Source organism: Chiroxiphia lanceolata, chromosome 15, assembly GCF_009829145.1.
Source record: "Chiroxiphia lanceolata isolate bChiLan1 chromosome 15, bChiLan1.pri, whole genome shotgun sequence".
NCBI lineage: Eukaryota > Metazoa > Chordata > Aves > Passeriformes > Pipridae > Chiroxiphia > Chiroxiphia lanceolata.
The window spans coordinates 10958734-10971852 of NC_045651.1; the positions used below are offsets into that span (position 1 = coordinate 10958734).

A 13119-nucleotide genomic window follows, 5' to 3' on the forward strand; every position below is an offset into this window, starting at 1 on the left:
GGACTACATTTCCCGTGACGTCCCGCGGCGCGGCCGGCAGCTCAGATGGCCCTGCCGCACGGGCACTCACGGGGGCCGCCATGCCGAAGGCGAAGGGGAAAAGCCGGCGGCACAAATACTCCTACAACCTCAACCGCAAGCGCCTCTACCGCAGCGCCCGCCGCCGCGCCGCGCCTCGCATCGCCTGGTGAGGGCCGGGGGCATGGGCACGGGCCGAAGGCGGGCGGGAGTGGGCGCCTCGTGGGGAACCTGCAGCGCGTGTTGGTGGGGAGGGGGAGCACAGCCCTGATGTCTCTTGTCCCCGCGCAGCTCGCACATCCGCCATGCCTGGGACCCGAGCAAGTCGGTGGCGCAGAACCTGGCCGAGATGGGCCTGTCCGAGGACCCCAACAAGGCCCTTCCCATACCGAAGAAGCTGGTAAGTGTGGCACGGGGAGCTCGGCGGAGGCTGCACCTTTGTGGGGGCTATGGGGGGTTGGGGAAAGCAGCGTGGAGAGCAGCCAGCCTCAGAGCATGGGGCAAGTGGCTCTGAATCCGTCTCCAGCAGGTGGACGCTGTTTCTTTTGTTGATCTACGTAGTTTTCGCACCAAAATCCTGGCGTGGAAACGAGCTATAGCACCACAGAGACATAATGGACTTTAGAACAAGTATAGACTTTAGAACAAATATAAATAACGTCATGTCCTGGGACTTGACAGAGACAGGTGGGGTTGAGAACGGTGCAGCCAAATTGCTCCTGATACCAAAAAAGGGCTCTTTGTGCACAGCAGTGCCACCATGGCCCGTCAGCATCTGTGAGCAGCCAGGTGGAAGGTGGCCCCACAAAGGTTCCACTCAAGGGAAAAAATCAGAGTGATCTTGTTTGCCACTTATGTCCTTTCAGACAGTGTTGCTGAGAAGACAGGCTGGCCTGCCAGCCTCTTTAATGTCGCAAATAAGGCTCTGCTTAAGCCAGCTGAGATTTCCTGGCCCTTGCAGTCATGTAGCAGCAGTCAGGAATTTTGGGAGCAATGTGTGCGGACACAGCCCTCTTCCAAATAGACTTTTCTTGAGTGTTCTTTTCTCTCATCTAACACAGGGAGTGGAAGCGGAAAGCAATGGACAACAGTCAGGAAAGAAAATAGTGCGGAAGCCGTACGTGGTGAACGGTCAGTGCTGCATGGGGGGTTCTCCCAAGGCCCTGGGGAGTATTTTGTCTCTCTGTGCTGTGCCAGGAGCAGGGAAGAGTGTTACTTCTTGTCTGGGCTCATGGGCTTGTGGAGGCCCTGGGCAGCAGTTGGCTGGGGGTTCCCAACCAGGCCAGAGCAGGACAGCAGCTCTGCCCTTCCCCTGGATCTATCTCGTGAATTTCCTTTTCCTTTTCAAGGAGTAATGTCCATAAACTAAAACACAACAAGCTCCACTTCAACACGAGGAAAAAACTTCTCACCGTTCAGCGTGACAGAGCACTGGAACAGCTGCCCAGGGAGGGTGTGGAGTCTCCCTCTCTAGAGACATTCTAAACCCACCTGGACACATTCCTGTGTCACCTGCTCCAGGTGACCCTGTCACAGCAGAGGGGTTGGAATGGGTGATCTCCAGAGGTCCCTTCCAACCTCAATGATTCTGTGATTCTCTCCTGGGCTGCCTTTCTTGCAGGATCTGTCCCTGCAGCCCCAAGAGGGCTCTTGTCACTGTGAAACATGCTGGTGTGTGGCCCCAGGGTGACAAGAAGCCATGGTTCAGTATCTGGCATGTTTTAGTGGTGGGCTGGGCATCTCTGAGCAGTCACACTCTGCAGCCTGGCCAGAAAGGGCCCTCTCCTCATGGTGTGAGCTGGAGAGGAGCTGGAGCACAGGCCTGGATGCCTGCAGCGCATGCAGAGGGCTCTTTTGTTGTCCATTTTCCTGCACCGTCGTGCTGGGAAGTGTCCCTGCATGCGTGAGCAGCCAAACTGTGCAGCAGGAGTCTGCAGCACGGGCAGGCTTGACCCTGGGGAGAGGCTGGGAACCTCTGAGGAGGTGTTGCTTCCTTCCCCTGTTCATGCTGCCTCTGTCCTCTGCCTAGAGATGGAATATGAGGCCAGCCTCCCCGAGAAGAAATCGAACACACTGTCACGGGACCTCATTGACTACGTGAAGTACATGATACAGAACCATGGGGAAAACTACAAGGTATGGCCTGGCTGTCCCAGGGCAAGGAGAACCCAGAGAGTCCTTGCTCCTGGACCTTCTGCAGGATGGGAATTGCTAATCCTCTTTGTCCTGGATCCTGTTTTGCAGTCAGCTGATTGTTAAGGGAAAAAAATGCTTTGAACCATGGCCAGGTCCCTGTCTGAGTCAGGGAGTGATTGCGCCGGCGTGGGAGGGATGGGTTGGTGTTTCCTCTTGGGGCTGCTCCTCTGACTTACCCTCTTCTTTGTCACAGGAAATGGCTCGAGATGAGAAGAACTACTACCAGGATACTCCCAAACAGATTAAGAGAAAGATCAATGTGTACAAGAATTTCTATCCCGAGGAGTACAAGGAATTCATTGCATCACTCAAGCCGGAAAAGATGGATGTGCAGTGACTGCCCTTTTTCCTTAGGTTTACCTGTAAGTGCAGGCTTGACATGACCATTTTCTGAACTGAAAAAAGCCTCTGGAGATGGAGAAAGGACCCTCATTAGACAGAGATGGTTTTAACCAGCCATGAAAGACTCTTTGGCATTGGCACTGACTGTGCTGTGCTGCTCACTTTCTGTGTGGCAGCTGGCACTTTTTTGCTTTGTTGAAATAAAATATTCTTTCAAGCTGGTGTGAATGTCTTGCTCTGGGCTCTTGCTTGGTGCAGCCCTGCTTTAGAGAGCTCCTGGTGCCGACCCATGTGACATTGGTATTGGACACGTGTCACCCTCCGTGGTGACAGGGCTGGGGCCCACGGGGTGTGGGCAGCACTCAGACCTTGGCTGATTGCCCTGTAGGCAGCAGAGTGGGGCCATGTGGTGCTTCCTTCCCCTGCTGGTGACCTTCCTGCCTGCAGTGTGGGAGACCAGGCTGGGGTCCCTTCCCTACTGAGGAGCTGGAGGGCAGTGCAGAGCTTTTATTGACAAAACGAAGGAGCAGCTGTATGAAGGGTTTTGCAGCAGGGACAGGCTGGTGTGTACTCCTGCTCCTTGATGGGCTCCAAGCTTCCAGAATTGGTTTTCCAGGACCCAGCGCCCTATGGGCTGATCCAGCAGAGTCCTGCTGGCAGGCAGGGCTTCCTACTATCCCTGGGTGTGGCTCCATCCCCTTCTCCCTGGGGCAGTGGAGCATCAGGCAGAGCAGGCAAATACCTGTGGAGTGCAGGTCCCACAGAACAGCCCATCTTCACCCCTGCGCTGGGCTGCTCGATACCTGCCTTCATCTCTCCTAATCAGGGCTTTAAATACAGGGTTGGGAAAGCTGAGAGTTGTGCTCAGCCTTTGGAATGGACAGGCTGAGCTGGTTATTCCCACTGTGTGCTGTACTGGCAGGGCTGTACCAGCAGTAACTGATTTCCCAGGAAGGAGAACCCACCTCCTGAGTGGGTACTGTTGGTGCCAGTGAGCACAAGGACTGCCTTGCTTGTTCATTTAATATCCTGCAGGGCTGCTGTGAAGGTGTAGGGCCCTGGGGAGCTCACCAGAAGGTAAGAGCCATGCTTGTACCTCTATCCTAAGGGAGATTCCATCCGTGAACTGAGATGGCTGCCCTCTCCTCATGCCTGGCAGCAGAGCCTGCTGCTCATGCTCTCCAAGGGCAGCTCCTCACAGCTCACCCTCAGACTTCGTGGGGTGCAGTGAACACTCCAGGGCCAGCAGCAAGTCTGAGCTACAGGAGCTCCCTGGTCACTCCATCCTCTCGTTGCAGACCCCAAAGAAGAGCTGTGCTGGGGGTGGGAGCCTGTCTGCCCCCACTGTGTGGGCTCAGGGCTGGGGGAGCAGGGTTGCCAGCAGGCTCTTCACGCAGAGGACGCTGGTGGCAGGGCTCGGGTGACGGTGCCCAGGTCGCGCTGGTGGGCAGGAGGAAGAGCTGACTCTGCTCGCTGGCAGCTCTGCCGTGCTCAGGGCTTCGCTCTCATCCTGCGAGGGAGAGACGCGGCTGCTCGGGATGGGAGCAGCGCTGCCAGCTGGCAGGAGCCGTGTCCTGCCTGTGTGATCCCGGCAGGAATTGTGCCCGGAGTCCCTTTGGCACAAGCCCGCGGGACCCGTCTCCGCCCCCTCCATCAGAACTACATCTCCCAGCGCACCCCGCGCGCAGCAGCCAGATCTCGCGAGATCCGCGCGCCTATAAGAATGGCTCCGTAGCTCCCCATCCCCTGCGCCGGTCGCGGCTGCCGGAGGCTCCGTCATGGCCGGGCTGGTCTCGGCCCCGCCGCGCTCCGCCGCCCCTCGCTGACCGCGCCGCCCGCGCCATGAGCTCTGCGCAGCCCGAGGCTCCCGGTAAGGCCCCCCCGCGCTCCCCGCCGGCCCCAGTGGGCCGCGCTGGCGGTCGCTGAGCGCTGCGCTCTCTCCGCAGCGCTGGAGCCGGGCGGCGGGGCCCGCCGGGTCAGAATGTCGCTGCCCCTCGGCGTCCCGCGCCGCGCCTTCAGCTACGACGATGCCCTGGAGGACCCGGCGCCCATGACGCCCCCCCCCGCCGACCTGTGCGCCGGCGTCCTGTGGAAACAGCCGGTCATCCCCGAGCGCAAGTACCAGGAGCTGTCGAAGGTACGGGCCGGGCCGTGCCCTGGCCCGGGCATGGCCCCCAGGTGTCCCCGCAGCCCTGCACTCCTCTGGATATCCCCCTCTTGTCATCCTCTCCTGACACCACCCCCTCCTGGTCCCTCTCCTGCCCCCCGCAGCAGGACCCTCGGGAGGGGCTGGGGACAGAGGCCGGCATTCCTGCCCGGCATTCCCTGCTTTGGGAAGGGACAAGCGCGTGCTGAGCGTCTCCTCGGTGTTTGTGAATAAAACCGCGTTAACCGGTTGTAATCAAACTAGAGCACAAGGGTGGGTTTAGGTTGGATGTGAATTCTTTCCTCTGAGGGTGGTGAGGCCCTGGCACAGGTTGCCCAGAGAAGCTGTGGCTGCCCCATCCCTGGAAGTGTCCAAGGCCAGGTTGGACAGGGCTTGGAGCAACCTGGGAGAGTGTCCATGCCCATGCCAGGGGGTTGGAATTTGATGATCGTTAAGGTCCCTCCGAACCCAAAGCATTCTGTGATTTTGTGCTTTGAGTGCAGGACGAGCCCTTTTAAATTTAGAGGTTGTTTTCTAAGTTTGAAGTGAAGTTAAATGTTGCTGAGTGGACTTACATAATTGATCCCTTGGAGTTTAACCTCTACTGTACACCTCCTTTTGTTTTAAAGTCTCCTGTGGAAGAGAAGCCAAAGTTGTGGTTTTGCACAAAGAGCAAACTCTCCAGCCAGGGAGCTCCTGTTTTAGGAGGAGGAAGTCTGTGTTTCATGGGATTTCTTGTTTTATAACATTTATTTTCCCTTTCTTTGCTGGGGTCTCATGATCATTGGTAGAGCTCTGACCTCTTGATACACTGAGCAAGAAACAGATAAAAGGAATGAAGGGAAAACAAGGTGTTCACACCAGGCTCTCCTCTGTGAACAGCTTGTGCTTGAGCTGCCTGTGGAAGGCGCTCTTGCCCAGCTGACCTTGAAGTCCAGTTTGCCTTTGAGAGAAGTACAGATGTTCTGTTTTCTTTGCTGTTGACCTTTCTGTACTTGGCCTAACAGCTTGTTGGCTCTGAGCCTGGCAGGTTTTCAAATGTTGGATGCAAGTTTCTTGTTCATTGCTATGAATTCTAAGGTTCAAGCTCTGAACGTTCCTGGGCTGCAGTGAGCATAGTGTAGGGATTTTTCCTGTGGGATGAAGGCTAGAGCAGCTTGGCCTCATGTCTCACTTTTGTGTTTAGAGATGTGTCCTGGCCAGGTGCTGAGATACTTTCCCATCTCAAACTGTCCCCTGCTGCTTCCCACAGGTTGAGGAAGGGGATGCAGACACGAATGCACCTGTCATAACTCCTTCATCGTCCACTGAAAGTGTGAACAAGGTGCCTGTGGTGAAGGCCAAGGCCACTCACGTCATCATGAACTCCCTCATTACAAGTAAGAACTCACCTCTCACATGGTGGCTGATGGGGAGGGGGCAGTGAATGTCCTTGATGTCTCAAGGTAACTTCTGGAGTGGCTGGGGAGCTCATGGATTCAGACTGACTCTGCTCTTGAGCTGTGTGAGTTCTTTTAGGAGGATGCTTCTAGAAGGAAGCAAGAAACTAGGGAATAGGCTACACTTAGTGCTTCTGTGTTTCCAAGGGCCGGAGGTGGGTGATGTGGGAGGAGTGCAGGGTACATTATGTGCTGACAGGACACTGCAGTCCGTGTTGCTGGAGTGCAGAGGCTGCTGCTGTTCTGTTTGCTTATTAACTTGCTATTTCTGAATGATGGGCAGAGCTCTGACATTAACCCAAGCAGTGAGAGCTGACACCCTGTGCTAATGGAGCACTTGCTGGCATTTATGTTAGTTAATAGCAGCAGCTGCCTTGCTGACAGTAACACTTTAAAAAAACAAACCTCATAAATCATGATGCTTTAAAATAAAATTGGTTCAGTTATGTTTGCAGAGAAGACATGCCCTTTTGCAGCAAGGGGAATTATTCTTATGTTAATCTGTCCCTGCTGCCTCTTCTTTCAGCAGATGGGATCTGAGCTGCCATCTTTTCCTCCAAGCAGTGCTTCCAAACACTTCTAGATTTTCAGACAAGCATTTTGGAACCTTTGCATTTATTTCTGTCTTGGCTCAAAAATAACCAGCACGTCAGAAAATAACATCCAGGAATATGGACTTTCTTCTGGAAAGCAGCTCCTGTTCTAATCAAATGATAAATGCTAAGCTGGTTAAACCCATGATGGTCTAAAAACGTTCTTGTGCAGTAAGAAGTCAGGAGCCTTGACTGCACCCGCACCTTCCAGGAGACAGAACTCCTCTGGATTTGTCATATCTACAGTGCAGTATCCCTGCAAATAAATTCAATTCACCATGGGAAGCGTTACCTGTTTTAAAGAAGACATGGGCTTTTCTAGTAACCTCTTTGTGCTCTGATTCCTTTTGACTTTGGAGTGAACATTTTATGCTGGAGGGTTGGAGAAGGTGCTTATGTTTATCAGAAGTGAAGGTGATATCAGTTTATTGGATGCTGGCTTTGTATTTGGCTGAAATATCTTATTTTACTTAATCTGGGTAATCACTGTTGAGTCTTTAACACCTGTTCTGCAAGCCTCCTTTGAATCTAGAGGGCAATTTAAAATGACTAGGTTTTTGATATCTCCTAGATTTAGGAAGTTGTAAGTAGGAATGATGCAGGGTCTTGGGTGAGATGGGATTAATTACAGGTGTTATGTATGTAATATATCTGGTGATCTGGGACAAATCACTGTACATCTGACTTAGCCCTGTGTCTCAGGGTAGTTTTCAAGTCAGAATAGCTCATTAGCTTCATCTTCTTGTCTGGGCTCATTACAATGTGTAGATACAAGTGATGAAAAAAGGGTTTGCGTTTGGTTGCTTAAGTTGTCTTTGCTAGAACTGCCTGTGGTACCCTTTTTATATGAATTTGTGCTCTTTTTGTTCCAGAGCAGACTCAGGAGAGCATTCATCGCTTTGAGCAGCAGGCAGGGCTGAGGGAGGCTGGCTACACACCCCACAAAGGCCTCACCACCGAGGAGACCAAGTACCACTGGGTGGCTGAGGCAGTCCACGTAAGGCTTGTTTTCCACTGGATTTCTCCATGCAGGATATGTGCTACTTTAACATCTACCTGGTGACATAACTTTTGGAGCATGTTGCTTGGACTCTCCTTAAGCTGCTTCCTCTGAAGGCTTTCAGCTTATTGGGTACAAAAGGATGCCCACTTGTACTTTAAAGTTAGCATTAGCCTTTGTAGTTTTGAAACAAACTTTTTTTTTTCTCCTGAATTCTGTCACATTTCAATGTCAGGAAGTTGTCACAGTTGTCTTTCCAAGTGGGGACATCCCTACACAGTCTTGTTTCTTGCTGTACCTTTGAATGGTGCCCTGCAGTTAACTTATTTAACTGTTTATCCCAAGAGAACTTGTAACCAGTGCATTTCTGATGTGGAAGTTACCAGATGGGATGGGTTTTGCTTCTTACTGAAAACAAAGACAAAGGTCTTGACTGAACATGTTACTATGGGCAACTGAGCTCATCAAAAATCTTGGAGTTGAAATTTAATAGTCAACTCTCCCAGCGTCCTCCCACGAGGTCAAAGTTTCAGTAACAGCATTGGTGAATTACATTAGTGTGGCTTGAATAGCCACAGGAGACATTACCAGGTGCTTATGCATTTTGTGTTTGAACTGTAACTGCCCTTCAAGTGACTTCTTCAAAGTTCAGTTTGTACTGTTCAGCTTGAAACAACCTGGTTTGCATACATCCAGTTCCTGTTTATTTTGTGCCCAAGTTCATCTCTGTTCCAGAGCAGTGATTTCATCCTGGTGTACATGGATTGCTTCACAGGGTCTGGTACTCCTGACCTTGTATCTTGTGTGAGAACTGGTCTCGCTCTCGTTAGAGAACTTGTGGGACTGAAAGCTTTGTTGCTTTAAAAAGTGCTGGAGTCAAATGGGTGCTGTGGCAGTTAGAGCTGTTACCAGGTAGCTGAGCTGAAGCAAACTCTGCTGTATCCATAACTTCCCTATGAGTACTGGTGTTCCTTCCTCTAGCCTGGAGGATGTGTCTTGAGCATAGTGAACTTCCAAAATGCTTATATTTGATATGGAGAGAAGCTTAAGGGGTGCATGCTGGTATTGTAATACTGGGTGTAACTTTAGGTTATAAAGTGACACTTTCAGCTGTGATAGAAACAATTGTCTGGTTTGGGGTGTTGTTCCTTATGTCTTGTTTTTAAGCCCTGTTGCTTCTGTGTTTCTCTTCCTAACAGAAGCTAAAAATGCAGAGTGGAGAGACGACAAAAGATGACAAACACAATTCTTCTGCTCAGTCCACTCCAAGCACCAGCCCCCACTCCTCTCCCAAGCATAAAAACAGGTACTCTGAGCCTGGCAGGCCACTGCCTTATTTGGTTTCCTACAGGCTGCTGAGGTGGGAGCTGCTAAATAACCTTATCCAGAGATGGACTGTATGGGCTGAAATTCAGAGCCTGATGAGAATATGTGTTGGATAGATCCAAATGTTGGAAGACTGTGGAACTTGAGCATGCATTAAATTGCCCCTGTTAACTGCATGGGAAGTTCCTGGTACAGTGAGGTCACTTGAAGTATTTATTCTCAAGTTTTATACATCTCAATGATTTTTTTTTTTTTTGTTAGGAGTTGGTTTAGTCAGGGATCCTCTTCTTCTATCGCTGGCTCAGACTTTGCCATGGAAGCTGGTGGGGACAAATTGCCATCTGAAAAGTGGAGCTTTTTTGGACCCAAAGCCATCCAGAAATCCACCACTGATCCAGGTATGTCCTCAAAAATCTACTGCCTTGAAAGAGCTAAAGGAGAACCATCACACAGCAAACTTGCTAGCTTTTTCTAGAGTCTTATCCTGCTTGCCTTGTTACTTTCTGTGACCACCTTGGGAATGTTTGCTATTCATATAATTTCTATGCCTAAATATAAAGCAGTTGGGTAAAACCTGTGCTGAGGATTTGGAATTAGAAATAACTTGCACTGCGCTGCAGTGAAAGAGCAGGGTGTGAAGGGGACAGCATTTTACTTTTTCTCTGCTGTGTGATGCAACCAGGACTGGAAGTGCCAGCCACTGATGTGGAATAGGCTTTAGATGACATGGAGCTGCTGGAATTTTCCGGCTCCCTGTGGTGTGGGGTGTCAGTGCTGCTGCTCACTCCTGGCAGCAGTAGGAAAAGGACTTGACTGGTTTTCCTGGCTCTTACTGTGATTTTTTTTTTTTTTTTCACCAGGAGGATTTACTATTCAGTCCTATAAGGGTGCCCAGAAGCCATCCCCAATGGAGCTGATGCGTGCTCAGGCTACCAGGATGCCAGAGGATCCAGTCACCTTCAAGCCACCCAAAATGGACATTCCAGGCACAGATGGGAGGAAACAATCTCCACGTTCCCACAATATCAAACCTCGGGATCTGAACGTGCTCACTCCCACTGGGTTCTAGAGAAAATCTTCTGATGTTTTTAGCAGGATACAGGGTGTCTTAGGCTCTGCTTCCCTGTCCCATGTGCTGCAGTAAAATAGGAAAGTCTCCCTTCCAGCTCTTCATCTCAGAAAAGGAAACAGTTGTGACTGTTCTCCTAAAACCAGTCTTGGAAAAAACTCCTGCACTAGTCCTAAACCAATGTAAACCATCCTGTCTGCTGCACTGCACTGGTTTGGGCTGTCAGGCTGCTCTGGATGTGCTTCCCAGTACACCACACCACAGTGAAACCCTGAGCTATGTTTTTGGGACAGTAGTCCATGTGGTGTGTGAGCACCTGGCTTGTCTGCCTGTAGTCTGGTTGTCTTGTCCTGCTCAGTGCTGAAGGACCCACAGGAAGATGGTGATTCTGTCTGGCATATACAGAGCTCCAGTAGGAAATCATGGAAACAAGCAAGGACTGAAAACTGGACTGTTAACTGCCAGAAGGAAGTTGGGGAATGTGATGGGTCAGTTTAAGTGTGCCATTCCCTTACTATCCACTGTGACCATGTAGTTCAACACCTATTTCTTCTCTGTTCTTGATATGTTTTTTTTAAAGGGAAAGTGGACCAATGACAATTCTAAGATGCTCTTATTGGAAAGGCAGGGAGCAGCAGTGAGGAAGAAATCCTTCTGTTCCAACTCTTTGTTCCTCTAAAAGGGTGGAAATGACCAAAGCTGGTGTGGCTTGAATCAAGTAATCCTCCTCTCTTCTTTCTGCAAAACAACACTGTCCTGCCTTTTAGACAGCAGACTTTCAGGTGTTCTGGCAATCTGGGTGCAGCTAGATTTGTTTTTGATTCTGGTTTTCTTTTTCTTCCTAGAATCGCGTAGAAGTGTATTAGACAGCAGGAGCACTTCTCAGAGTATTTTATCAGCATTAATGTGTTCTGCAGGGCTGAGGGAGGACGGAGGGCAGATTAAGGCTAAACATTCCTCCCTGTTATGGTACAGCTGGATGTAATTCTTGGTCTGGGCAGAGCCAGTTACTGGGAACAGCTAACACTTGCTTTCATGGAAAGTGGAAGGAGCTCCTGGTTACCATCTAATCCCTTAAGCATGATAGGCAGCATTGCTCTGTAATCCTCACCTGTCCTGTGGCAAATGGGTCACCTCAGGTCTCCTCTTGATCTCACGATTGTGTTGCAGAGTCCCTCAGCCAGCAGCAGCCTTGCATCTGGAACTGGAAGCATCTCTGTTGCCAGGACATTACACAGAGGTTTCTTAACAGCTGGTAACTGTTGAGCTCTGGGGTTTTTGCCTTCTTAAACCAAACATTCCTCCCAGAGAGTGAGGCAGGGCTGGCTGCTGGCCCTTCTGAAGAAGCACATTTTGTGCCACTGCTTTCTCTCAAGCTTCAGCAGCACTGCCAGTGATGTGTGAAAGTCCCCAACCTAACCCAGCAGTTCTCACTGTCACCACTTATTTGCACCTTGGCAATCAAGCTCTCATTTGACACTAATTTATTTGTTGTCTGTATTCATGCCTCCTAACGTGTATGTTTGTTTTGTTTGTTACAGGAAAATAAAATCCTTGTGAATGGAGGTCCGTGATGTGTGTTGGTGCTGGCAGAGCATCTGTGGGAGAAATGTGGGGTCAAGGTTCTGCCAAATAAGGCTCTGACAGCACCTCACTAGGGTAAATGTTTGTTCACAAACTCCCCTTTGACAGGGAGATCAGGTTTAAAGCCATGCTCAGTTCTGTCCTAGGGCAGGGGAAACTGAACATGAAGTCTTTGTGTTTTCTTGGGCTATTCAGATTCTTCTTGTTCCTGCACTTATACTGTGGAGGTGTATTTCCCTAGAGGTGCCCAGCTCCCAGTGTATCCATCCCTGCTTTGCCTTCCTCTGGAAGGCTGGGGTTTGGGTGCTGTTGTAGCATTTGTAGCTGCCCCTCAAAGCACTGCTGATGGAGCACATGGCTCTCCTGGGCTGGGGATGTCTGAGCTGAACACTGGTGTTCCCTGTACTCCCAGGGGGTTGGCAGAGTGATGGAATAGATCCTGGAGCACCCAGGTACTGAGGTAGACTCTGCTGCTGTGGTCCTGGTTACACAGGCCAATCTCAGTTAGTTTGGGAAGGCTGGGGTTAAAGCATGGCCTTGTGGTGTAATACTCTACTCCATCATTCTTAGGGATGCGACCACCATAAATGTAAAATAACATCCATAGCTATGGACTTGCTGGAAAGCAGTTTCTTTTCTAGTCTAGTGACAAAAGTCTAATCCAGTTAAAAGGACCTAATTGAAAAATACACCTGAATGAGCATATGTGCAGGAAGAACAGCTTTCCAGAGCATGGAGCACTTGGGTTTGCACTGTTGGCAGTCTTCACTTTTCCCTGAATGGCTTACCTCTGGATTAGGGGGGCAGTGTCATGTGAATGAGTGGTTTGTTTTACACCTGGCAGTTGGCAAGAGGCTTCCTAAAGAACAAGAAGCAAACTTGTGAACCCCGGGTCAGACCCTTGTGAACAGTTCTGCGCTAACTGAAGCCAGGCTTCTGCATGAGACCACTGATATCAGGACTAGTGTGTTCCCAGCTGTGACTACTTGATGCTCCTACTCTGGTCTCTGCATTAGGACCCTGCCAAGTGTGGTGGGCAGCTCCCACTCCCAACCTCTGCTTCTGAACTGAGATCTATAGAAACACCTAATTGTTCTCTGACCTCACCTGTGGTTTTTGTTGATGGCTGTGGATTTGAATTCAATTGAATTCAATATTCATCCTGATCATAATGCCCATGCCTGCACTAGAGTGGTTCTGGAGGGAGCAGTTTTTTCAGCTCATGCTGCCATCCAGCCCACCCTCTTCCTAATCACTTTTGGCCAAGTTATATAGATTGATTTGCACTGGAGCAGAAATCTTCCTCTACTGAGAACAGACTACCATGTCTTTGGGATCTCTGCACTATGAATGTCCTCACTGCCCCTCACACCTGTTGAGTTTTTTTAAAGATTATCATCTTTCCC

The 13119-nt window shown here is 50.4% G+C and overlaps 2 protein-coding genes across 2 annotated transcripts; both read left to right on the forward strand.

The window, feature by feature from the left end:
• Positions 1-34: 34 nt before the first annotated feature.
• Positions 35-2773, forward strand: NOP16 (NOP16 nucleolar protein). The gene is made up of 5 exons (XM_032702879.1): positions 35-187; positions 310-418; positions 1080-1149; positions 2048-2154; positions 2408-2773. The coding sequence occupies exons 1-5, from the start codon at positions 81-83 to the stop codon at positions 2549-2551; spliced, it is 537 nt and encodes a 178-aa protein (XP_032558770.1). The 5' UTR covers positions 35-80; the 3' UTR covers positions 2552-2773.
• Positions 2774-4313: 1540 nt separating this feature from the next.
• On the forward strand, positions 4314-11694 carry KIAA1191 (KIAA1191 ortholog). Its single transcript, XM_032702584.1, has 6 exons — positions 4314-4693; positions 5955-6081; positions 7607-7731; positions 8934-9040; positions 9322-9458; positions 9921-11694. Exons 1-6 carry the CDS (start codon positions 4538-4540, stop codon positions 10127-10129), a joined length of 861 nt encoding a protein of 286 aa, XP_032558475.1. The 5' UTR covers positions 4314-4537; the 3' UTR covers positions 10130-11694.
• The last annotated feature ends 1425 nt before the right edge of the window (positions 11695-13119 follow it).

Coding starts and splice junctions, on each gene's coding strand:
- NOP16 (XM_032702879.1), top strand. CDS start 81: ATGCCGAAGGCGAAGGGGAAAAGCCGGCGGCACAAATACTCCTACAAC. Junction 419..1,079: donor TTCCCATACCGAAGAAGCTG/GTAAGTGTGGCA, acceptor CATCTAACACAG/GGAGTGGAAGCGGAAAGCAA. Junction 1,150..2,047: donor GAAGCCGTACGTGGTGAACG/GTCAGTGCTGCA, acceptor TCCTCTGCCTAG/AGATGGAATATGAGGCCAGC.
- KIAA1191 (XM_032702584.1), top strand. CDS start 4,538: ATGTCGCTGCCCCTCGGCGTCCCGCGCCGCGCCTTCAGCTACGACGAT. Junction 6,082..7,606: donor CATGAACTCCCTCATTACAA/GTAAGAACTCAC, acceptor TTTTTGTTCCAG/AGCAGACTCAGGAGAGCATT. Junction 9,041..9,321: donor TCTCCCAAGCATAAAAACAG/GTACTCTGAGCC, acceptor TTTTTTTGTTAG/GAGTTGGTTTAGTCAGGGAT.